Source organism: Nansenia antarctica (genome assembly GCF_963989245.1).
Source record: "Nansenia antarctica genome assembly, chromosome: 2".
NCBI lineage: Eukaryota > Metazoa > Chordata > Actinopteri > Argentiniformes > Microstomatidae > Nansenia > Nansenia antarctica.
The window spans coordinates 27,752,403-27,778,334 of record NC_137675.1 but is presented as its reverse complement, the minus strand read 5'-3'; the positions used below and the strand labels follow the sequence as shown (position 1 = coordinate 27,778,334).

The 25,932-nt window shown below is 48.9% G+C and overlaps 3 protein-coding genes across 3 annotated transcripts; all 3 read left to right on the top strand.

Annotated features, from left to right (window-relative positions):
- Nucleotides 1-544: 544 nt before the first annotated feature.
- mri1 (methylthioribose-1-phosphate isomerase 1) lies at nucleotides 545-13,355 on the top strand (the record flags this gene model as incomplete). The annotated part of the gene is given in 7 exon segments (XM_080524307.1): nucleotides 545-676; nucleotides 3,756-3,818; nucleotides 3,820-3,980; nucleotides 4,663-4,832; nucleotides 5,386-5,562; nucleotides 9,187-9,411; nucleotides 11,291-13,355. Coding segments are annotated over 7 exon segments (1,062 nt in total). The 3' UTR covers nucleotides 11,425-13,355.
- Nucleotides 13,356-16,975: 3,620 nt separating this feature from the next.
- On the top strand, nucleotides 16,976-21,879 carry LOC308151441 (uncharacterized protein). The gene is made up of 3 exons (XM_080524308.1): nucleotides 16,976-17,586; nucleotides 18,109-18,164; nucleotides 19,650-21,879. The coding sequence occupies exons 1-3, from the start codon at nucleotides 17,222-17,224 to the stop codon at nucleotides 19,796-19,798; spliced, it is 570 nt and encodes a 189-aa protein (XP_080380434.1). The 5' UTR covers nucleotides 16,976-17,221; the 3' UTR covers nucleotides 19,799-21,879.
- A 511-nt stretch (nucleotides 21,880-22,390) lies between these two features.
- cUnh19orf53 (chromosome Un C19orf53 homolog) lies at nucleotides 22,391-24,781 on the top strand. The gene is made up of 3 exons (XM_080524309.1): nucleotides 22,391-22,495; nucleotides 22,925-22,980; nucleotides 23,761-24,781. The coding sequence occupies exons 1-3, from the start codon at nucleotides 22,408-22,410 to the stop codon at nucleotides 23,911-23,913; spliced, it is 297 nt and encodes a 98-aa protein (XP_080380435.1). The 5' UTR covers nucleotides 22,391-22,407; the 3' UTR covers nucleotides 23,914-24,781.
- Nucleotides 24,782-25,932: the final 1,151 nt, after the last annotated feature.

Below are 25,932 nucleotides of genomic sequence, written 5' to 3'. Positions count from 1 at the left end.
TTAATGTTAAATTTCCACCAAACAAAAGGAGGAGAGGAGAGAGAAGAGGGGGTGGTGGGACCCCGGGGACCGCTGTGTGTGTGTGTGTGTGAGAGAGAGAGAGAGAGAGAGAGAGAGAGAGAGAGAGAGAGAGAGAGAGAGAGAGAGAGAGAGAGAGAGAGAGAGAGAGAGAGAGAGAGAGAGAAGCCCGAGAAAGTGCGCGAGAGGTGGGCGTGTGCACAGAGGAGGCAGGGCTTCCTGTCGGGGAGAACACGTGGTTCCGTTTCTGGGCTCTCTCTCTCTCTCTCCCCCCCCACCACACACATCCAGCCAGCGTTCATTTTCCAGCCCTTTATTCCTACACCCACCCGCGACCCTAACCTCTCGCTCCGATCCTAACCCCCCCCCCCCCTCTCTCTCTCCGACACTTCAGGGTCGCTGACGAGAACCCCCCGGTGCTGCTGCCGTTCTCACGCCAGTGTGTGTGTGTGCGCGCCAGTGTGTGTGTGTGTGTGTGAGTGCTATCCGATCCACCACCACATCCTCCTCCTCCTCCGTTCGAGTCATGACGCTCGAGGCGATTCGGTACCGGAACGGGTCCCTGCAGATCCTCAACCAGCTGCTGCTGCCGCACGAGACCGTGTTCGACGAGGTGCGCTCTGTCCAGGACGGGTACGACGCGATCAAGTCCATGAAGGTATGATGAGATCGCTGCTTGGCTTTCTCTCTCTCTCTCTCTCTCTCTCTCTCTCTCTCTCTCTCTCTCTCTCTCTCTCTCTCTCTCTCTCTCTCTCTCTCTCTCTCTCTCTCTCTCTCTCTCTCTCTCTCTGTGCGCGTGTGTCTGTGTTTTGATCTAGCTCGCCGTCGCCGACATCAGCTGGCTACATACCCAGCCATCACCTTGTCTTAAGATGTCTTAATTAACCAAAATAAGACATTTTGTCTGTCAAATGTGTCTTAAGATGTCTCGAGACAAGGTGATGGCTGGGTATGTACCTCGGCTAGTGGCGGTGTGCGTCTCGGCGTGTGTTGTTGTTAATGTTGTGTTTACTGCAGATGCCTCTTTGTGTCAAACGGGGGTCGATCTTTTGTGTGTTCAACCTGCGCAACTGTGCGTTTGCATTTCACATACGGATGCATACATCGGGTTTGCATTGACGGGCCCCTCTGGTCTGCGTCCGCCAGTGAATTCGGTTGACATCAATTCCTGCAGTTGAACACCGAATCCACTGCGCCGTCGTATTGCACTACAGACATAGGGGGTGTGTGCGTTCGTAAATACGCTCTGGAAATCGGATCGGCACTCGTGGAATGCCTCTTGTCCAATCAAATGACTCCGGTCCCTTTATGACGTTGAACCCAGTGTGCGCTCCGGCGCTGTCGGAGCGAATCTACGAACGCAGCCATAGACTAATGGCTCCGGTTGCCGATTAAATGAGCGCTCCGAACAGTCGCTTGCTGCTGCCGCTGGTGGTCCTAAATCCTAAAACTCCCCAAACGGCATCCTAAAACACGACAAGGGATTGCCATCACTTATTTATCGTGATATCGTTAATGTGTGGGACCGTCAAAACCCAATCTTGCCAGGTAACTGCGCCCACCCATGAAAATGTCCCCGTTCTCTCGCGGTAAAGATGATCGTATGCATTATTAATGACCGATTTCTGGTTTTTTGTTCTTGCTTTATGGTCTGTGAGTCCTGCTTGTTGACACCTCTGGGATCTTCGGCGGTTACTTTGACCTGGTGTGAGATCACATGGGGCATATAGTTGTTCTGTTAATCACATTATTTGGTTTCGTTACATTATCTTATGAATTATAATCGGAGTAGTGTTTCTCTCTCTCTCTCTCTCTCTCTCTCTCTCTCTCTCTCTCTCTCACACACAACCTACTTGAACGGAATTGGAGGGATACCCTCCCATTTGAGCATCAGTCCCAACTCTGTGTGTGCGTGTGTGTGCGTGTGTGTGTGTGTGTGTGTGTGTGTGTGTGTGTGATGGAATGTGCCCTAAGTAGGGGATGATGTCATGATGGTAGTGTCTCTGGTCCCAGGGGAAAGATAGATGATTCTCAACACTGATCTCACACAGCGCTGATGTCATGGCCCACTGTGTGTGTGTGTGTGTGTGTGTGTGTGTGTGTGCGCACATACAGTCATGTCAGGTATTGCCTCATACTTACATCGTCTCCTGCATGTTTCTTCTTCACGTTGCCTCAGTAAGACACAGACAAAGAGGGAAGTGTCGTCTGAATAGGTGAGACAGAGAGACAGACAGGTGAGACAGACAGGTGAGACAGACAGAGACACATAGACAGACAGACACAGACAGACAGGTGAGACACACAGAGACACAGACAGACAGGTGAGACAGACAGACACACAGAGACAGACAGGTGAGACAGACAGAGACACAGACAGACAGACAGAGACACATAGACAGACAGACAGACACATAGAGAGACAGCCACAGACAGACAGGTGAGACAGACAGACAGACAGGTGAGACAGACACACACATTATACCCCCTTTCTACCAAGGAGAACCTAGTTCTGGGTTGGTGCTAGTGCCGGTTGGCAGTTGGTTCGACTTGGGGGGTATTCCATCAACGTTGCTGAAGGAAAATCCAGGCTTATTTTGATGAGTCTTGCGAGCCTGGATTTTCCTTTAGCGACGTTGATGGAATACAGTTTTTTTTCTTCTCCCCATTAGAGTGCGATTCCCAAACACCTCTGCTTACACGTGCACACACACACACACACACACAAACAGATTTAGTCTCTTAACAACGCCTAGTCGCGATTTGGACTTGTTCCTTCCGGCGACACACACCGCCGGGTGTTGACAGCCAATGTGTGACATTCTCTCCTCCCCGTAGTCATGGTGATAAGTTGTTATAAAAAAACAAAAAAAACAGCTGGATTCTATTCCAGTCTCGCTGCCTAACGGCTGACATCGCTCACGTCTGCCGACTACTGTGTGTGTGTGTGTGTGTGTGTGTGTGTCTCCCGACGGAGCGGACGACTTCCGTAGAAAATGAATGATTGAATGATTCAGATTTGTGGCTCTTCACTAGATGTGTGAACACACACACACACACACACACACACAAGCCAAGGTTGTGCACCACGGCTCTAGAGCATGGAGGAGGAGTGTATTCTCTTGTGGTCCTCTGTGGTTCAGTTGGTAGAGCATGGTGCTAACAACGCTTAGGTTGTCGGTTAGATTCCTGCTGGGACCATGTATACTGAAGAATGTATGTATGCACTCACTGCAACTGAATGGAATCTTCTTCTTCTTGTTATTCTTATTATTATTATTATTATTATATTATTCTCTTGGAATGGGACTCTGGCTCGGGGGTAGCAGTTAGAAGATGTGCAATACTAGAGTGTCTCCAGAGAATTATCTCCGCCCCTCCTTCTAACTCCCTCTTTTCTCCCCCTCTCTATCCATCCCTCCTTTTTCTTCCCTCTCTCTTCTCTCCTCTATCCTCTCCTCACTCGTCGTTCCTCTGCATCCATCTACATCTACCTTTCCCTCTCTTCCTCTCCTCAAACTATTTTGCCTCCCTCCTCCCCCTCCTTTTTTCTTTCTGTCTCTTCATCCTTTTTTCTCTCCCTCCTTCCCCCTCTCTCTCTCCCACCTCTCCTCCCTCCCTCCTTTCCCCCTCCCTTTTTCTTTCTCCATCCTTTTTTTCTCTTTCCCATCCCTCCCTCCCTCCTCCCTTCCCTCCCACCCCTCTCCCTCCCTCTCCTCCCCCCCTCCCCTCCCCAGGTGCGGGGGGCTCCAGCCATCGCCATCGTGGGGTGCCTGAGCCTGGCCGTGGAGCTGCGTGCGGGGCGCCGGGGGCGACGACCCCGTGACCTTCATCAGGGAGTCTCTGTGTCACCTGACCTCGGCGAGGCCCACCGCCGTCAACATGGGCCGGGCTGCCCGCGAGCTGATGGAGTTCGCCGAGAACGAAAGCATGGAGAAGACCATGGAGCAGCTCAGAGAGAGGTAGGGGGGGGGGGGGGGGGGGGGGGGCATGGAGAAGACCATGGAGCAGCTCAGAGAGCGGTAGGGGGGGAGGGAGGGGGGGATGTAAGGCAGGAGGGAGGGGGGATAGAGGAACTGAGCATAGGGAGATGGAGGGAAGGAGAGAGGGGGGGAGGGAAGGAGAGAGGGGGGGAGGGAAGGAGGGAGAGGGGGGGTTAGAGGGACTGAGCCTAGGGATATGGAGGGAAAGAGAGAAAGGAAGTTAGGATTGGACAAGGAGCGGAAGGAGTTGGGCCAGAACGAGATCATAGCCAAGAACACACACAACGACTTCGAGAGGGAGGGAGAGATGGAGGGATGGAGGGATAGATGGGTACAGAGAGAGGGAGGTGGAAGAATTGGCAGATCTGAGGAATGGAGGGAGAGATGGGTGGAAGAAACGTGAAAGGAAGGAACGCATTTTACAGAGAACGAGAGCGTGGACAAGAACACCAGGCCCCTCTGAGAAAGAAACAGAGAGATGGATGGAAGGAGAGAGATAGTGTGAGAGGGAGTGTGTGAGGGGAGGGAGACGATCCGATGGTTCTGAGTTGCTCAGTCGATCAGCCAATCACAGGCTGCTCTGTTAACAGACACCCTCAGATGCCCAATGACAACCAGCCCTGTTTCCTCTGTGTCCCCCTCCACCCCCTTCCTCCTGCAGCGTGATTAGCTGGATCGAGGACATGCTGGAGCGGGATGTCAACGACAACAGGAAGATCGGTAACTATGGCGCCCAGCACATCCTGTCTGGGGTGCCCCGGGACTCTGTGACCATCCTCACACACTGCAACACCGGGTCCCTCGCCACCGCCGGATACGGCACTGCCCTGGGTGAGACGGGGGGGGGGAAGACTGGGGGGGGGGGGGGGTGTGGGTGTGTGAGAGTGTATGACTGCGTGAGAGAGAGTGTGAGAGCGTGAGAGAGAGTGTGAGCGTGTGTGAGAGAGAGTGAGAGAGAGAGTGTGAGAGAGTGAGAGCGTGAGTGAGAGAGAGAGTGTGAGAGAGTGTGAGAAAGTGTGAGAGAGAGAGTGTGAGAGCGTGAGAGAGAGTGTGAGAGAGAGAGAGTGTGAGAGAGTGAGAGTGTGAGAGAGTGAGAGCGTGAGTGAGAGAGAGAGTGTGAGAGAGTGAGAGCGTGAGAGAGAGAGAATGTGAGAGCGTGAGTGAGAGAGAGAGAATGTGAGAGCGTGTGAGAGCGTGAGTGTGTGAGAGCGTGAGTGTGTATGTGTATTTTTTGTATGCATAAGTATCTACAAATCTACAAGTATCTACAATTTCACAGTACTGGGGGTAAAGGGGCAGGGTTTGTTTAGTGTGTGTGTGTGTGTGTGTGTGTGTGTGTATTCCTCCTAACCCCGCCCCCCCCCCCCCCCGTCTCTCTCCCCAGGTGTGGTGCGTTCCCTCCACGCCCTGGGGCGTCTGAAGAGGATGTACTGCACGGAGACGCGGCCGTACAACCAGGGCGCCAGGCTGACCGCCTACGAGGCCGTGGCCGAGGGCTTCCCCGCCACGCTCATCACCGACAGCATGGTGGCGCTCACCATGAGGGAGAGGGGCATCACCGGTACGTCTGTCTGTCTGCCTGCCTGCCTGTCTGTGGGTGTGTCTGTCTGTCTGCCTGTCTGTCTGTGTGTGTGACAGCATGGTGGCGCTCACCATGAGGGAGAGGGGCATCACCGGTACGTAGGGCTGGGTTCAAAAAATCGATTTCCCGATTCTGAATCGATCTTCATTAAAATGAGCGATTATCGATTCATAAATCCCAAGATCGATTTTTTTTTTTTTTTTTTTTTTTTTGCTTGCAGCTTCAACCCGCAACGAGATCTCGTGGCCAGATCTCGCGCTACAATAATTTAGCATATCTCACGCAACGTGAGGTCTCAACACTAAAATCTAAAAACATGGCGATGGCAGGGACACTCAAGTCACCACCAGGCTTAAAGTCAGATGTCTGGGTGCATTTTGGATTTTAAAAATGTGACGATAGAGATGAGCTGGACAAAAGCAAAGTCATATGTAAATAAAAAGTACATTCATGTAACTGCTTTGGAGTCAATTCATTGATATGTTTAACAATGCTACATGTTATAGGGTTCCTTGAACCATTTATAGCATTAGTTCAGAGAATCTCTTTCATATTCAAGCCAAAAATGTATATTGTAACTAGATCGAATCGGAATCGAATCGAATCGAATCGAATCGTGAATCGAATCGAATCGGGCTGTGAATCGAGCTGTGAATCGGAATCGAATCGTTTTGGGAAATCAGTGGCGATACCCAGCCCTACCGGTACGTCTGTCTGTCTGTCTGTGTGTGTGTGTGTGTGTGTGTGTGTGTGTGTGTGTGTGACAGCATGGTGGCGCTCACCATGAGGGAGAGGGGCGTCACCGGTACGTCTGTCTGTCTGTCTGCCTGTCTGTCTGTCTGTGTGTGTGCCTGTCTGTGGGTGTGTGTGTCTGTCTGTGTGTCTGTCTGTCTCTCTGACTCTGTCTCTCTGTCTGTCTGTGTGCCTGCCTGTCTGTCTGTGTGTGTGTGTCTGTCTGTCTGTCTGTCTGTCTCTCTCTCTGCCTGTCTGTGTGTGAATCTTGTTAAATCTTCTTCTAACTGTGTTTTTTCACACACACACTCAAGCGTGGGGGACAGGTGGAAGACAGGTAGTTAGAAGGAGGTTTAACAAGATTTAAGAAGTGTTCAGGGGAGGACTGTCAATACAGAAAAAAAAGTGTGTGTGTGTGAGTGAACGCTGTGTTTTGTCTTCTGTGAGGTTCTCTCTACCTTTCTTTCTCAGTCTCCCTTCTTCTCCATCTTCCTCGATCACTCCCTTCTGTTGTTTCCTTCTCCTCCGCTCTCCCTCCATCCCTCACTCTCCCTCCCTCCTCCACTCTCCCTCCATCCCTCACTCTCCCTCCATCCCTCACTCTCCCTCCCTCCTCCACTCTCCCTCCACCCCTCACTCTCCCTCCCTCCTCCACTCTCCCTCCATTCCTCACTCTTCCTCCATCCCTCACTCTCCCTCCCTCCTCCACTCTCCCTCCATCCCTCACTCTCCCTCCATCCCTCACTCTTCCTCCATCCCTCACTCTCCCTCCCTCCTCCACTCTCCCTCCATCCCTCACTCTCCCTCCCTCCTCCACTCTCCCTCCATCCCTCACTCTCCCTCCCTCCTCCACTCTCCCTCCACCCCTCACGCTCCCTCCCTCCTCCACTCTCCCTCCACCCCTCACTCTCCCTCCCTCCTCCACTCTCCCTCCACCCCTCACTCTCCCTCCATCCCTCACTCTCCCTCCATCCTCCACTCTCCCTCCACCCCTCACTCTCCCTCCCTCATCCACTCTCCCTCCACCCCTCACTCTCCCTCCACCCACCCCTCACTCTCCCTCCACCCCTCACTCTCCCTCCATCCCTCACTCTCCCTCCGTCCTCCACTCTCCCTCCCTCCTCCACTCTCCCTCCATCCCTCACTCTTCCTCCCTCCTCCACTCTCCCTCCATTCCTCACTCTTCCTCCATCCATCCCTCACTCTCCCTCCCTCCTCCACTCTCCCTCCACCCCTCACTCTCCCTCCACCCCTCACTCTCCCTCCACCCCTCACTCTCCCTCGACCCCTCACTCTCCCTCCATCCCTCACTCTCCCTCCGTCCTCCACTCTCCCTCCCTCCTCCACTCTCCCTCCATCCCTCACTCTCCCTCCGTCCTCCACTCTCCCTCCCTCCTCCACTCTCCCTCCCTCCTCCACTCTCCCTCCATCCCTCACTCTCCCTCCACCCCTCACTCTCCCTCCATCCCTCACTCTTCCTCCATCCTCCACTCTCCCTCCACCCCTCACTCTCCCTCCATCCCTCACTCTCCCTCCGTCCTCCACTCTCCCTCCCTCCTCCACTCTCCCTCCCTCCTCCACTCTCCCTCCACCCCTCACTCTCCCTCCATCCCTCACTCTTCCTCCATCCTCCACTCTCCCTCCCTCCTCCACTCTCCCTCCATCCCTCACTCTTCCTCCCTCCTCCACTCTCCCTCCATTCCTCACTCTTCCTCCATCCCTCACTCTTCCTCCCTCCTCCACTCTCCCTCCATCCCTCACTCTCCCTCCATCCCTCACTCTCCCTCCCTCCTCCACTCTCCCTCCATCCCTCACTCTCCCTCCATTCCTCACTCTCCCTCCATCCCTCACTCTTCCTCCTCCTCCACTCTCCCTCCATTCCTCACTCTATCCCTCGCTCTCCCTCCATCCTCCACTCTCCCTCCATCCCTCACTCTCCCCTCCCTCCTCCACTCTCCCTCCCTCCTCCACTCTCCCTCCCTCCTCCACTCTCCCTCCATCCCTCACTCTCCCTCCATCCCTCACTCTTCCTCCATCCTCCACTCTCCCTCCCTCCTCCACTCTCCCTCCCTCCTCCACTCTCCCTCCATCCCTCACTCTCCCTCCATCCCTCACTCTCCCTCCATCCCTCACTCTTCCTCCATCCTCCACTCTCCCTCCCTCCTCCACTCTCCCTCCCTCCTCCACTCTCCCTCCACCCCTCACTCTCCCTCCATCCCTCACTCTCCCTCCATCACTCACTCTCCCTCCATCCCTCACTCTTCCTCCCTCCTCCACTCTCCCTCCCTCCTCCACTCTCCCTCCATTCCTCACTCTATCCCTCGCTCTCCCTCCATCCTCCACTCTCCCTCCATCCCTCACTCTCCCTCCATCCCTCACTCTCCCTCCATCCCTCACAAGTCTCTTTCTCCTGCTCCTTTTCTCTGTTTCCCTCCCTTACACACTCTCTTCCCTCCTCTCTCTCTCTTTCTGTTTGTCTGTCTTGTCTAATTATTGTTGGTTTGTGTATTTATCTCTCACTTCCTCTTTCAGTAACGTGACGTGTCGGTTTGCTGATTCAAAACAGACGTCTAAAACTCTCCCTCTCCCTCTCTCTCTCTATCTCTCTCTCTCTCCTCCTCTCTCTCCACCTCTCCCTCTTTCTCTCTCTCCCCACCTCCCTCTCTCTTCTCCTCTCTCCACCTCTCCCTCTTTCTCTCTCTCTCCACCTCTCCCTCTTTCTCTCTCTCTCTCTCCACCTCCCCCTCTTTCCCTCCTCCCCTCCCCCCCTCTCTCTCCCTCCTCCCCTCCCTCCCCCCTCCCTCCCCTCCCTCCCCCCCCTCCTCCCCTCCCCACCTCTCCCTCCTCCCCCCCCCCCCTCTCCCCTCCTAGCCGTGGTGGTCGGTGCAGACAGGGTTGTCGCCAACGGAGACACCGCCAACAAAATCGGCACGTACCAGCTGGCCATCGCCGCTAAGCATCATGGGATCCCCTTCTACGTGGCGGCGCCCAGCACGTCATGTGACCTCAGCCTGGAGAGCGGGCGGGACATCGTCATCGAGGAGCGCCCCGCGGAGGAGCTCACCAGCATCAACGGCATCCGCATCGCCGCCCCCGGTAAGAGAGGACACGCCCCTGTGTGTGTGTGTGTGTGTGGGGAGGGGGGGAGGGGTTGTGGTGTGTGCGTGTGTATGTTTGTTTGTGTGGGGGTGTGTTGTGGTGTGTGTGTGTGTGTGTGTTTGTTTGTTTGTGTGGGGGTTGTTATGGTGTGTGTGTGTGTGTGTGTGTTTATTTGTGTGGGGGTTGTTATGGTGTGTGTGTTTGTCTGTTTGTGTGTGTGTTTGTGTGTGTGTGTGTTTGTCTGGTTGTGTGTGTGTGTGTGTGTGTGTGTGTGTGTGTGTGTGTGTGTGTGTGTGTGTGTGGTACAGAGACTGCTGTAACTGTCGAGGGTGGCCTTGCGAGATTTATCAAAAATAAGCCTGGATTTTCTTTCAGCGGCGTTGATTGAATACCCCCCAGGTGTATATACTCTCTGGCACGTCAACCAAACTTCAGACAGTTAATCTCACAGTCCAGCACTGACATTCACTTGTGTACGCCACAGCACATAGTCTTGAGAGAAACCTGAACAAGGAAAGCATTGTTTAACAGCGTGACGCTGCATTATCAAATCGTGAGCTTAGAATTATAAGGTTCCATCTCCGTTTAGGTTAGTTCAGAGGTATTGAGCGTCAAAGTTTTTACATTCCATTATGTTTTGTGAGATGGAACCTTTGTATTTTATGAATTACTAACTAAAAAATGTCAATATTTAAAAAAATAACACCACACAGGCATTAATAAACACCTAATGTAAAAAACTCAATTTTGACAAAAATGGAGATAGAACCTTATAATTCTAACGTCACAACATGTTTAGTCACGCAATCTGGAAATACCTCTGAAACGCTGAAGTCACTGAGGACCTCCGTACCACTTTCACTTTCGCTTTTGTTCTTAACAACAATATCCTTGGCAATCAAGTATTTATTATCATTTACTAAATAATAATTAAATTATGTATTATTTTGCCTTGAAATGTTTTGTGTAGGCAGGCAGGCAGGCAGACACAGGCAGACACAGGCAGACACAGGCAGACAGGCAGACAGACAGACAGACAGACAGACAGACAGACAGGCAGACAGGCAGACAGGCAGACAGACACAGGCAGGCAGGCAGACACAGGCAGGCAGGCAGACACAGGCAGACACAGGCAGACAGGCAGACAGGCAGACAGACAGGCAGGCAGGCAGGCAGGCAGGCAGACACAGGCAGGCAGACAGACACAGGCAGACAGACAGAGGCAGACAGACAGACAGACAGACACACAGACAGACAGAGAGATTGAACAGTTGTTCTCCCTGCTGACTGTGTTCCAGGCGAGCTGATTGAGTCGTGTCACATGACCTCTCATTACAGCACCCAGGGAGGGGGGGGGGGGACCGGCGCTCAGTGACATCAAAGTAATTAAACACACTCGATTAATGGAACCTCCGGTCCCCTGGGGTGTGTGTGTGTGTGTGTGTGTGTGTGTGTGTAAACTTGGCCCTCACTCTCTCTGCTTCTCCTCTTCTATTTTCTCTCCTCCCCTCCTGCTCCCTTTCTCTACCCATCCTCTCGCTCTCTCCCTCCCTCCCTCCCTCTCTCTCTCTCCCTCCCTCCCTCCCTCTCTATTTCTCCCTCTCTCGCTCTCTCCCCTTCCCTCTCTCCCTCACCTTTCTATCTCTCTCTCTCTGTCTTTCTCCCTCTCTCTCTCACCCTCCCTCCCTCTCTCTTTCTCACTCTCTCTCTCCCCTTCCCTCTCCCTCCCCCCACCTGTCTCTCTCTGTGTCTCTCTCCCCCTCTCCCTCCCTCACCCTTCTGTCTCTTTCTCTCTCTCTCCCCCCCCTCCCTCTCCCTCTCCCCCTCCCTCTCCCTCCTTCTCTCCCCCCCCCCCCCCCCCCCGCTCTCCCCGTAGGTATCGAGGTATGGAACCCAGCGTTTGACGTGACCCCCCACCAGTTGATCACGGGGGGCATCATCACAGAGCTGGGGGTCTTCCTGCCCTCCGAGCTCCAGGCTGCTTTGACCGGCCGCCTCACTGCCCTGTAGAGGGACACTCACACACACACACACACTCTCACACACACGGACACACACACACACACCCTCCGCTGGCCACGGTGCACAACTGCACCTTAAGATTCCTGCTCCCACTCACACTCATTCGTACACACACACACACACACACAGGTCCACACGCACACTTACACAAAGACGTGGTGGAACTCCTTTAACTACCTTGACACACACACACACACACACACACACACACACACACACACACACAGTGTTGCACTTCCATGCACCATGACCAGTGTTTCACTCAAACTCACGAGTTTTAAAGTTACACACACACACACACATGCATTATGCAGGGACTCAGACACATGCAGGCATACAATCTCCCTCTCCTGTCCCTATCTTCTCCTTCTTCTCCTTTCTCTGTCTCTCCTGTGCTCATCTCAGTCCCACGGTCTCCATCCTCATCACTGTGTGAAGATCTCTGTCTCTCTCTCTGTCTCTCTCTCTGTCTCTGCCTCTGCCTCTGTCTCTCTCTCTCTCTCTGCCTCTGTCTCTCTCTCTCTCTCTCTGTCTCTGCCTCTGTCTCTCTCTCTCTCTGTCTCTCTCTCTCTGTCTCTCTCTGCCTCTCTCTGCCTCTCTCTCTCTCTCTCTCTGCCTCTGTCTCTCTCTGTCTCTCTCTCTCTCTCTCTGTCTCTCTCTCTGTCTCTCTCTGTCTCTCTCTGCCTCTGTCTCTCTCTCTCTCTCTCTCTCTGTCTTTCTCTCTCTCTATCTCTCTCTCTCTATGTCTGTCTCTTCATGCGTCTTACTAAATGGCTTCTGCAGTGGTAGATAGCGCTCAGTCCCTAAAGTTGGTCCGGTATAACAAAGTGACGGGAAGATAACGTTACAGAGCTTGTTAGAGCATTCGAAAAAATAAGCTAAACTTTATTAGTTGGCGTTTTTGTTTTCTCCAATAAGGGTTATATAAGAGAACCAATATGTCTTTTTAAAAAAAGTGACGGTTACTCAGCCGCCGTGGTGCTTGAAGTGAAATCGAAGTGCTGCTCCATTATGTGTAAATACATATACTCCCACTAGTGTGTACATATGTACAAAACTACCCCCCCCTTCCCTTTAGGATTCCCTGTAGAATCCTAGCCGAACGCTGATAAGAGTTCTTAATCCTTGTTTTGAAAAAGGAAAGAAGTTGCACCCAATCAAAATGTTATATTAACATTTTTTCGTTTTTCTTTTCCTCTCTAGACATTTTTTCGAAAGATGTCTCCGTTTTTTTGACTCTGGGTCGTAGAAAACACATAATAATGCAGTGCTTCTTTAACAAGAAGATGTTGGATTTTACCTTCTGAAATAGTTAATAGTTAATAACGATAAAATCCGAAATAATTATAAAAAGTTAATAATCTATATCAACCCCAATTCGGCTGAAGCTTATGACAGATGGCTATCTATACCTCACTCAATGTTTGTACATTGCTGTACCCACCTGTACCATATCATACATACCCCCTATTTTGCCATATCATACTCCAACCCCACTCACCACACAGAACACACAGCATAGAAATACAATGTATAGAACAAACACAGATCCGTCTCATTTTGCCTGGCTAACAAAGCAGCAAGCAAAAAAAGCTTTTCTTTAAGGCTAAGTCAGGCTCTGGTTTTCAAGTAACCGGTTGTCTAGAATTGTAATACCTGTTCAATATTTCTATGACATAGACATAGATATAACAGACTGGGTGAGAACTTTGCTGTTGCTTAAATCAAGCATCGCCGCCCCAGTAGAACCAATCCCGTTTGGTACTGGGTTCCACAAGTTCTTAAACCATTTCTGGAACCTTTTCACTTCACCAATTCTGGAGTGGGTTCTAGATAGGCTAACTTCCCCCTTTTATTAAGGAGGATTAACTGACAAAGACTGAGTTGGTAGGGTCATCTTGTTAGGGTCATCTTGGTAGGGTCATCTTGGTAGGGTCATCTTGGTAAGGTCATCTTGGTAGGGTCATCTTGGTAGGGTCATCTTGGTAGGGTCATCTTGGTAGGGTCATCTTGGTAGGGTCATCTTGTTAGGGTCATCTTGGTAAGGTCATCTTGGTAAGGTCATCTTGGTAGGGTCATCTTGGTAGGGTCATCTTGTTAGGGTCATCTTGGTAAGGTCATCTTGGTAGGGTCATCTTGGTAGGGTCATCTTGGTAGGGTCATCTTGGTAAGGTCATCTTGGTAGGGTCATCTTGGTAGGGTCATCTTGGTAGGGTCATCTTGGTAGGGTCATCTTGGTAGGGTCATCTTGGTAAGGTCATCTTGGTAGGGTCATCTTGGTAGGGTCATCTTGGTAGGGTCATCTTGGTAGGGTCATCTTGGTAGGGTCATCTTGTTAGGGTCATCTTGGTAAGGTCATCTTGGTAAGGTCATCTTGGTAGGGTCATCTTGGTAGGGTCATCTTGTTAGGGTCATCTTGGTAAGGTCATCTTGGTAGGGTCATCTTGGTAGGGTCATCTTGGTAAGGTCATCTTGTTAGGGTCATCTTGTTAGGGTCATCTTGTTAGGGTCATCTTGTTAGGGTCATCTTGGTAAGGTCATCTTGGTAAGGTCATCTTGGTAGGGTCATCTTGGTAGGGTCATCTTGTTAGGGTCATCTTGTTAGGGTCATCTTGTTAGGGTCATCTTGTTAGGGTCATCTTGGTAGGGTCATCTTGTTAGGGTCATCTTGTTAGGGTCATCTTGTTAGGGTCATCTTGTTAGGGTCATCTTGGTAAGGTCATCTTGGTAAGGTCATCGGTTCCAGCAATGCCAGTCTAGTGTATCAGATGTCTATGTGGCAGACCCACTCACTGTACTGAATGTCACGGGCCCGGCACAGGGCCAGCTCTGCTCACTGCCTTACACAACCAGCACGACAGCACACAACCACCAGGCTAGCATACTAGCCTACTGACGGTGCAGGCTAGCATGCTAACAGGGGAGAAAGTAGCCCTTCAACCCCCCCTGTATCCCCACCCCCCCCACACACACACAATCTCACATACTACCTAACCCCATAACACTCCCATGGTGGGGGGGGGGGGGGGGGACGTCTATTAGGTCAAATACAGGTCAAAAGTCATATCGGTCAAGTACACCCCCACCACTGCTCCTCGACACGCCATCCGTAATTTCAAACCTCATCCTCTGACTTCTACATGTACCCCCCCCTAACCCCAAACCCCAACCCCCCACCCAGGATCAGTTCTACATGTACCCCCCCTAACCCCAAACCCCAACCCCCCACCCAGGATCAGTTCTACATGTACCCCCCCCTAACCCCAACCCCCCACCCAGGATCAGTTCTACATGTACCCCCCCCTAACCCCAAACCCCAACCCCCCACCCAGGATCAGTTCTACATGTACCCCCCCCTAACCCCAAACCCCAACCCCCCACCCAGGATCAGTTCTACATGTACCCCCCCCTAACCCCAAACCCCAACCCCCACCCAGGATCAGTTCTACATGTACCCCCCCCTAACCCCAAACCCCAACCCCCCACCCAGGATCAGTTCTACATGTACCCCCCCCTAACCCCAAACCCCAACCCCCCACCCAGGATCAGTTCTACATGTACCCCCCCCAAACCCCAACCCCCCACCCAGGATCAGTTCTACATGTACCCCCCCCTAACCCCAAACCCCAACCCCCCACCCAGGATCAGTTCTACATGTACCCCCCCCTAACCCCAAACCCCAACCCCCCACCCAGGATCAGTTCTAGTACAAAAGAAACGCATTGTCAAATTCTTTCCTGTCAGAAAACGTAATAACGTGAATCCTTTTGAGTTCTAGAATCTGTAGTGTCACTGTTCCACATTCTAGAATGGCTGTAGAATAGACGCCCACTTCCTCCTCCTCCTCCTCCTCCTCCTCCTCTTCCTCTTCCTCTATCTCTCTCCTTCAACTTAGTCTTACCCGTTCTCTCCCTCCCCTCTCCTCCCCTTCACAATGATGCTGTTAGATGTCCAAAAAAACCACAAAATAAAAAAAACTTGCGAGGGTTCTAAAAAATCAATACCACTGGTTTTTTTGTGTGGGGGGTATTACTTCCTCTTTATTTGTCTTTTTGTCTTTGTCTGGAGAAACTGAACAAGGTGGAATCGTCGGGAGAGGATAACAGTCAGAGAACAATGTAGCAACTTTGTCGCCATCGGTAGATTGTTTCCGTTCAAACTAAAGAGTCGGTTTTCTTCCTTAATCACAAAGACTCTTCTTTTGGCTGTGATCTATTGTTTTATTTTTCATTTTTATTTTATTGTGATTCTTAGTGATGAAGCTGTTGTTTGACATTGACACTAGGAGGCCTACTTGAACCATACACACTACCCCCCGCACATGCACAGGTAAACAACACCTGTGTTTTGGTTATTTACACATCTGACAGATGTTGGGATACATTGATGAAGGGTTTAGTTTCCAAGACGACACAGGTCAAGCCTGGTCCTGGACTAAGTCACACTTTTAATGGAAACGGTCCATCCAAGGTGCATGTTAGTCTATGAGTAAGCTTAATCTGGTTCCGGAGAGAAACCAGCCCAAACAGTCACTCCCAGGCTATCTTTCGTTCATCTTCTGGATTTTCTGCAAGCTAGATACCCACACTAAACAGGGGAGAGTCACCCAAATCGTATTTGTGAAGATGCTTTAGTGTAGATTTTGATTTTCGAAATCCAGATTGGGACATATTGAGTGCACGCATGCTGGCTTCCTGTTAACAAACCATTTGTTAATGCTCACACGATAATGCAGTGTAGTCACAGTTTATCTAAAGCCACCCTGGTCTTATTCGGTCCAGTACATAGAACAACGATAGCTTCCAGCCCTCTGACGTCAGCTGATCTGAGGGAATCAGATGGGTATAAGCAAAATGGTGATTTATACACCTTCCGATATTGCTAAGACCTTTGCCATTTCTTTCAGATCTGGAAACGACAGTGTTAACGGCGTTACGGTAGTTTCGGGGGTGCCAACACAAATCAGGTGCCAAAATTAAGCGCTGGATATCATGTTTCCTATCCTGCTAATTCAACCAATGGGAGATGCTTCCGATGACAGCGCTGTTCGTGTATAAGCCAATGGGAAGTCTGGCTGGTGACAATTTGGGGAGGAGTGTTGTTCAGGAGGTCTCTTAAAGTGTAGGTACGTTATTGTTATTGTTGATAATCACATCTGGGTTTAGTTTTGTATTATGTGGAGATAGTTTGAAACTGGATGTTTTTTTATATATGTATATGAATATAATGCTGTCTACTGCATACATGGTTTAAGAGATTTCTCTTTCACATCAGTTCAATAAAGATCGGGGAACAAAATTCCATTATCTGTGTTGCGTTCTTTTTTCTCTGTGGCCTACGCTTGTGTTTATTTTATTTGATGTATGTATAGTGTTATAGTTGAAGGGTTTGCCGTTGCTAAAACACATTACTGAACTCTAAACTTGTGCTAGATTTTACAGTATTTCCAGCCCACCAACATTGGTATCAGTTCCTCAATATCCCAGAATGTCTATCCGTTTCCGGGTTGAAGTTCATTATTACACCGAGGCAAGATGGCTCAAGGTAAGCAGAAGTTGAAAGCGCATCCCGGTGGAGCCGAGAGACAACACCGCAGCTAACCGAGGGGGCCCGGGACAGTGAGCGCGTGCACTCACGGAGCACTTTATTAGGAACTCACTATGTATGTACCATCTCAGTCATGCAATTATCTAATCGGCCAAACGTGTGGCAGCAGCGGAATGCATGAAACCCTGCACACACGGGCCAACAGCTTCAGGTAAATCATCAACCGTTAAAAAAAAAAATGGGGAAAAAATCCGATCTCAGTGATTTCGACCGTGGCATGATTGTTGGTGGCAGACGGGCTGGTTTGAGTGTTTCCAAAACTGCGCATCTCCTGGGATTCTCGCGCACAACAGTCTCTAGAGTTTACTCCGAATGGCAAAGTAAAGAGAAAACCTCCAGTGAGCGGCAGTTCTGCGGACGGAAACGCCTCGTTGACGAGAGAGGGCTGCTGAGGATGGCCGGGCTGGTCCGAGCGGACAGCAAGGCGACCGTGACAGAGATCACCACTCTGTACAACTGTGGCGAGCAGAAGAGCATCTCAGAATGCACAACCCGTCGCACCTTGAGGCGGATGGGCTACATGCCACGGGCCCAGGAACGGAGGTGCGTATAATTGCTGTATAATAAACTATTAACGGTCGTACCAATGTTTTGAATACACACTCACTGAGCACCTTATTAGGAACACCATACTAATACTGGGTAGGGCTTCCCTTCACTCTTAAAAACAGCCTGCCATTGTTTCCACAAGATGTTGGAAGCATTGCTTTGAGATTCTGGTCCATGATGACCTGATTATAGCATCACACAATCCCTGCTGATTTTTCAGGTGCACTTTTTCAAATTGTGAATCTCCCGTTCTACCACATTCCAAATGTGTTCTGTTAGATTCAGATCCGGTAACTGGGAAGGCCACTGAAGAACACTGAACTTATTGTCTTGTTCATGAAAGCAGTTTGAGACGACTTTTGCTTTCTGACATGGTGCATTATCATGCTGGAGGTAGTTGTTGGAAGTAGGTTGTTTGTATAGTAGCAGGTGTTTTACCTTGATTGTTTGGCAACTGAACAGAAATATAGCTAAATAATCGTTGTGAGAAATCTAACTAGTGTTTCCTCTCAACAGGGAGAACGATCGCACCAAAGAAGGCTCAGGTGGTCCAGCAACAGAAGTTGAAGCAGGTAAGATGCCACAGCCAAGAGAAACACAGAAAAAAAACCTTCACTGTTATCACTATAACAACTTAATGAGTATATGTGAGGGACCTTTTAGCGAGACTGCTCTTTGTGGACTTCAGCTCCGCCTTCAACACCATCCTTCCAGACAGGCTAGTGACCAAACTACTAGACCTGGGTCTATCACACTCTATATGTGCATGGATCAAGGACTTCCTGACCGACCGCCCCCAGAGGGTGCGGGTGGGCCCCCACACCTCCACAGCCCTCAGACTCAGCACTGGGTCCCCCCAGGGCTGCGTGCTAAGCCCCATCCTCTACAACCTCTACACCTACGACTTCACCCCCGTCCACCCCAGCAACTCCATCGTAAAGTTTGCAGACGACACCACCGTGGTGGGATGCATCTCGGGGGGGGACGAGGCGGCGTACAGGGATGAGGTAGAGCAACTGAGCAAGCTGTGCAAGGTTAACAACCTGCTGCTGAACAAGTCAAAGACCCAGGAAATCATCGTAGACTTCAGGAGGAAAAAGTCAGAGATCCAGCCCCTGCTCATCGACGGAGAGAGCGTGGAGAGAGTCTCAACCCTCCGATTCCTGGGGATGCACATGCGGGATGACCTGACCTGGAAGGACAACACAAAAGCCACCATCAAGAAGGCACAACAGCGGCTATACATCCTTCTACCGCGGCGCAGTGGAGAGCATCCTCACCTACGGCATCTGCAACTGGTTCTCCAGCTGCACAACCGCGGAGAGAAATGCGTTACAGAGAGTCGTGAGAACAGCACAGAAGATCACCGGCGCCCCCCTCCCCTCTCTGGAAGAGCTGTACAACACACGCTGTCTCAGGAAGGCCTCCAAGATCTCCAGGGACCCAACCCACCCTGGGTACGAACACTTTACCCGGCTGCCCTCGAAAAGGCGGTTCAGGACCTTGGCCGCAAGGACAAACAGACTGAAGAACAGCTTCTACCACAGGGCCGTCCAGGCCCTGAACACAGCAAAGACCTAGGTTCTGGGCCCTGGACAGTCTGGACGGATTGATGGCAGCTGCTGGACTGAAAAAATCAGGTGTAGTGCTGAGGCACAAATATGTACATTTCAAGCCTGCAAACTGCGACACTTTAAATAAATGTGCAATAACACTATTGTGCAATATGACAACCCTAGTCGTCTATCTGTACAGTATAGTATAGTGGATAGTGTACATAGCCTTTATTTATGTAAACCAGCTCCTTCCCTTCTTGTGATTTTTTTTTAAAGTGTTTTTTTTTCTTTCCTAACACCAGGGGAGCCACCCCTCCTAAATTTCGTTGTTTGGTACCTGTACTGTAGCAATGACAATAAAGACCATTCATTCATTCATTTAGTTACAGTGCCAACTAATTCCCTGGTAATTCCAAATCCACATTTATTGATCTTTTTTTAAAGATTATTGGTACTCAAAGTGTGCTCACTGATTTGTCCTCTGCTGTTGTCCCCCTCCAGGTTCTGAGGCGATCAGGAACCAGGTGGAGGTGGAGGTGACGCAGACTACCAGCTTGACACTCCCAGAGGAGCTGAGCGTGCTGAAAGGGGCGGAGGGGGGTAACGTCCCCCAAGGAACCCAGCCCCCCGGAGCCTGCGCCTCTACATAAAGACCCTCTACCTTCCTTAATCCCTGTGTCTTGTCTGCCTGCCATGGCCTTGCCTTGCTGTGTGGAGCCGTAATGGAACTATCGCTAAGCCACGCCCCCAAAATAGAAATTGTCCAATCATATCACAGCAAAAGTCACGACAGTCAGAAAACTCAGACAAACAACTCGCTAATATCTGATGGTGAAAAGCTTCTAGAGAAAATATTCTTGTCATCATTAAAAAAACATGGTGTTGTACTTGCTGTGGTAAATCAGAAATCAGAAATTTGCCAACTCCCGCCATTGTAAGTCGTTCATTGTCATTCAGTCACGGTCGGTCAGTCAGTCACTGTGAGTGAAGCGTTGTTTGTTTGTCAGAGTTTTCAAAGGGGGCGTGGCTTAGCGATAGGTCCATTGCTTCTGGGCTAGTCTGAGCAGTTTCTTAAAAAAATAAAAAAAGTTGCCTTCCTTCTATAATAATAATAATAATAATTGTTTTATTGCCATGCAATCAACTTGTCAGTCAATTGTTGGAATTTGGTATTTTATGCTCTAGGCAAGGGGTCGGCCATAGACGGCGACCCTGGAGCAATTAGGGGTTCAGTGCCTTGCTCAAGGACACCTCGACACGTGGCCTGCCGGGATTTGAACTGCTGACCTTGTGATCATTAGACGCCGGCTCTACCTCATGAGCCACTGCCGCCGCAGAACGTTTGCTTCACTTGGAATCGGGAGTTTAGGATAAAATTCGCTTTGCTCTGCGTCGTTTGGAGCTGTGAGAACGCGCATTCGAAGTCACTCCCGGAGCAAACAGCTGACGGATACTCCGCTTGAAAAGGGTGGTTTCGCTCCGGTTAGAAACGACGCATCGAGGCTGTCCATAGGAAAACAACAGCGCATGCGTGTTGATCTGGATAAGAGCGGGACGAACGGGCCATTTTCACATGTTCTGACCAATCAACTACCACGTCTGTTGCTTCGATTGCGTATGTTACTTTGTTTACATAAAGGGCTGTGAGAACGCAAATCAGAGAAATAATTTATGCAACAATGTTGCAAACTCATCCACTTGCTCCGGGTCCTGATTCGGACATTCATGTGAGAACATGACCTAAGTGGTGCCCATCATGTTGCTTTTGTCTTCTGTTATGGGAGTGAAAACAAGAGATGGGAAAAAAAATCTCCTTATTTTTTTAATGGAAGGTAGCAATCTATGGCATGTAATGTAACGAATATTCCACCTGGTGGCAGCATGGCTGTTTGATATCGCTTGGAAGAAAAGTGCTCGAGATGGACCTCGAGCACGCTACCACAATGCTGACATGTCAACAGGGTCATGTTCCCTAATTTCCACTTTCTAACTGTTGTATAAAGAAAGCTTTGCAGAGTATGTTTTTGTTTTTTTATCGACAATGTTTTCGCACGGGTCTAAAAATCAATACCACTGTCTTGTGAAACTTATCAAAGTAAGCCTGGATTTTCCTTTAATGACGTTGATGGAATACCCACTAGGAGGCCTACTTGAGCCATACACACTACCCCCGCACATACATAGGTGAACAAACCTGTGTTATGGTTATTTACACATCTGACAGATGTTAGGATCATTGATGAAGGACTGGTTTCCAAGACGACACAGGTCAAGTTTGGTCCTGGACTAAATCACACTTTCAATGGAAATGCTCCATCGAGTATCTAGTTCTGGGAAACCAGCTCAAGCAGTTACTACCAGGCCGTCTTTCGTCAAACGACATAATGTTAAGCGTATTTGTGTAGATTAGGTGCCAAAATTAACCGCTGGATATCATGTTTCCCATCCTGCTAATTCAACCAATGGGAGATGCTCCCGATGACAGCGTGTTTGTGTATAAGCCAATGGAATGGCTGGTGACAGTTTGGGGAGGAGTTTTGTACAGAAGGTCTCTTAGGTATGTTATTGTTGATAATCATATCTGGGTTTAGTTTTGTATTATGTGGAGATGGTTTAAAGCTGGATGGTTTTTTATACATATGTATATGACTATAATGCTGTATACTGCATACATGGTTTAAGAGATTACTCTTTCACATCAGTTCAATAAAGATGAGGGAACAACATTCCATTATCTGTGTTGCGTTCTTTTTTCTCTGTTTGTGTTCATTTTATTTGTTGTATAGTTTATAGTTAAAGGGTTTGTCTTTGGTAAAACATATTACAGAACTCGAAACTTTTACTAGATTTTACAGTATTTCCAGCCCATCAACATTGGTATTCGGTTGTTAAGTCTGACGTCAAACGTGACGTTTTGCAATTTCCGGGTCCAAACCAGAAATTCCCTGCACCAGAGTACCAGTGTACTACAGCGGTAGAATGACAGTTTAATCGTTTTTTAGACTCGGATCTATTAATACAACAAGGGACACAGCAGCACTTTCCCGTTTTCCCCATATTGTCAGCGTCTTGGAACCTCGGAAAAGCGCTATACAAATATAATGAATTATTATTATTATTATTGCGGCATTTCGAAGAGAGCGCCTCAGCCAACTTTGGACCCGGAAACACGTCACGACTTAACAACCGGATTAGTTCCTCAATATCCCAGCATGCTCATCTGTTTCCGGGTTGAAGTTCATTATTACACCGAGGCAAGATGCCTCAAGGTAAACAGAAGTTCAAAGCGCATCCCGGTGGAGCCAAGAAACAACACCATAGCAAACCGAAAGGGCCCAGAAAAGGAGGTGCGTATAATGCAACTCTGCCGATAGAGCATAAAAATCTAGTGGTTGTACCAATATTGTTACGGTTTTATCAGTTATACGATATAACCCCATAAACAACATGTGCGGCGGTGGCCATTTTGGCTCAAACATGGTTCGGGAAATGGGAAATGGCCACAAAACGGAACGTTTAGCATGGAAACTGGAACGTCCCTCGAGTGGAATTTTGACCATTTGGACTTGCGACGTTTACTTCTGTTCTATCAAGAGTAATTCTGCTTCATGTACACATAGTAGTAGGACCTATGTTCGTTTTGTGCACGTCATGGGGATTGTTTGTAGGTTGTTTGTATATTGACAGGTATTTTTTACCTTGATTGACTGGCGACTGAACAGAAATATAGCTAAATAATCGTTGTGAGAAAGCTAACTAGTGTTTCCTCTCAACAGGGAGAACGATCGCACCAAAGAAGGCTATGGTGGTCCAGCAACAGAAGTTGAAGCAGGTAAGATGCCACTGCCAAGAGAAATGCAACTTGTTATGACTCTAATTATCACTAGAACTTAACGAGTGTATGTGAGGGACCTTTTCCTTACAATGCCAACTAATTCCATGGCAATTACAAATCCTGAATTTCAGATTATTGGTACTCAAAGTGTGTGCACTTATTTTATAATAAGCTTTATTTATATATGCAGCTCAAAGTGCTGTACAATACTGCGCAACAGAAAGAAAAGGGAATAGATTAAAAACAAAAGTAATAATAATAATTCATTAGATTTATATAGCGCTTTTCCGAGGTTCAAAGACGCTGACAAATATGGGAAAAACAGAAAAGTGCTGCGTCCCTTGTTGTATGAATAGATCTGAGTCTAAAAAATGATTGAACTGTCATTCTACCGCTTTAGTACACTGGTACTATGGTGCAGGGAATTTCTGGTTTGGACCCGGAAATTGCTAACCGTCACGTTTGACGTCAGACTTAACAACCGAATAAGACTTCTTGGGAAGGCCAGTCAAGAGTGCATTGCAGTGGTCAAGATTTGTCCTCTGTTGGGGGCGCTTGGTAGCGTAACACACTAAGCGTCGACCACATAACCGCAAAGTTAACAGTCCGATTTCGACCTACGGACATATCCTGCATGTCATCCCTTCTCTCTCTCTCACCTATCCTTCCTGTCAAATCTCTACTGTCTCCAACACAATAATAACAAAATGTTAAAGTTCCCACATGAGTGGGACTGCCCCGCTCATAAAAAGATTTGTCCCCTGCTGTTCTCCGCAGAGCCTGGAGGTGGCGATCAGGAACCAGATCGAGGTGGAGGTGACGCAGAGGGCCAGCTCCAAGATGCACAAGAGGCTGAGCGTGCTGAAGGGGGCGGAGGGGGGCAACGGCCCCCAGGGACCTGAGCGTCCCGGAGGCAGCGCCGCTAAATAAAGACCCTCTACCTTCCTTGATCCCAGTGTCTTGTCTGCCTGCCATGGCCTTGCTGCTGTGCGGAGCCACAATGGACCTCTCGCTAAGCCACGCCCCCCTTTGAAAACTCGGACAAACAAACAACGCTTCACTGACAGTGACTGACTGACTGACCGACCGTGACTGAATGACATTCAATGACTTATAATGGCGGGAGTTCGCAAATTTCAGATTTACCATGTTTTTTTTAAAGATGACAAGAATATTTAGTCTAGAAGCTTTTCACCATCAGATATTAGCGAGTTGTTTGTCCGAGTTTTCTGCCTGTCGTGACTTTTACTGTGATATGATTGGACAATTTCTATTTTGGGGCGTGGCTTAGCGATAGGTCCATTGCTTCTGGGCTAGACTGAGCAGTTTCACTTTGGAAAAGAAGAGAAGTTGTCTCCCTTTTCTGTCGTCCTTTGAATTAGTCCTCAGTGAGTCTCTCTAATATAGTAGCTTATGTGAAAATAATATGGTGGAAACTAAGTGGATATGTTGTTTCCTCTGCCCATCATGTTGTTTTGTGGTCTGTTATGGCAGTGAACAAGGGATGGGAGAAGACATCTTTTTTTTCAAGGAATGTAGCCATCTATGGGATGTAATGTCAAAGATATTCCACCTGGTGGCAGCACAGCTGTTGGAGATGGAATTTGAGCAAACTGCCACAGTCAACAGGATCATGTTTCCTAATCTCCACTGTTTGACTGTTGTTTAAAGAAAGCTTCACAAAGTGCTTTATTTATAGACAATGTAGTTATTTTTCACATGTTTTGTGCTCTTGAAAAACGCTCACGTTCTGCCAAATGGTCCAATGCAAAGTTGAGAATAAAACAGTGCAAACCCATGATGTTGTCATATTGTGTGTGTGAGAGAGCGGAGTGCCACGACTGTATTAATATACACACGTGCTTGAGATGGGTCTGTGCTCACCTGGGGGGTTTTCCATCAATGTCGTTAAATAAAAATCCAGGCTTATTTTTTAAGTTTTGTATCTGATAGCCATGTCGTTAGTGTTATACGTTATTATTGTTATTATTATAACTTACCAAGTGTTTTCATGCATTTTAAAGAATATCATAAATGCAAAGGTTAGGTTGAGATCGTTTCGGCCCCAAGACCTCTAATCATTCGCTTTACCAGATAAAACTGCGAGACTTCGAGCGCCAGCTATCCTGAGGGAAACTTCGGAGGGAACCAGCTACTAGATGGTTCGATTAGTCTTTCGCCCCTATACCCAGGTCGGACGACCGATTTGCGGGACAGCAAGAGCGTGCACGCCTGTGAACGGTTCAGCTTCTATTTTTCAAGTTTTTACTAGTAATAGATAACAACTATTTTCTTACAGTTGGAAGAATTTCAACCAATGGGGTAGGATATTGGTGCCAATCTACCGGTTAGGGTTACCAGACCGGATGTGTCTGGCACAAGATGTGGCACAACCACAAGATTTAATCAGAGAAATGCCTCAGTGAGAGATAAGAGACTTATTATTTATAAGTTATGTTCTGCGTGGTGCGGTCAATTGTCATATCTTATGGTGGTAGAAACTGGATCTCGTTCTTCTGGATGCTCTGGTACTTTTCCCCAGAAGGCAGCAGAGGCAACACAGCGTGTCTGAGGTCTCTGGCGACCTTCCCAGCCTGTCTTTTTTTTCTTTCGTTTTTCTATTATTTTCTGCAAATACAAAAAATCACAACTTCACAACAACAATAACACTCATCAATTCACTATTCATTATAGGATAAAGGACAAACTAAATAATAATAAAATAATAATATTGTCCCATGTGGGCTTCCTCTCATTTACTCAGCATTATCATACCTGAGTTCCATATTAATGGTGTCTTTTTAATGTTACACTTGTTCCTCCTTCTTGTACTCAATCCATTTTGCCCATTTCGAGTCAAACACCTCCCCTCTCACCCTCTATATGTGTGTGAACCTCTCCATCTTGTATATTTCCTCCATCACATTCCCAGCCCGTCTTCTTCATGGC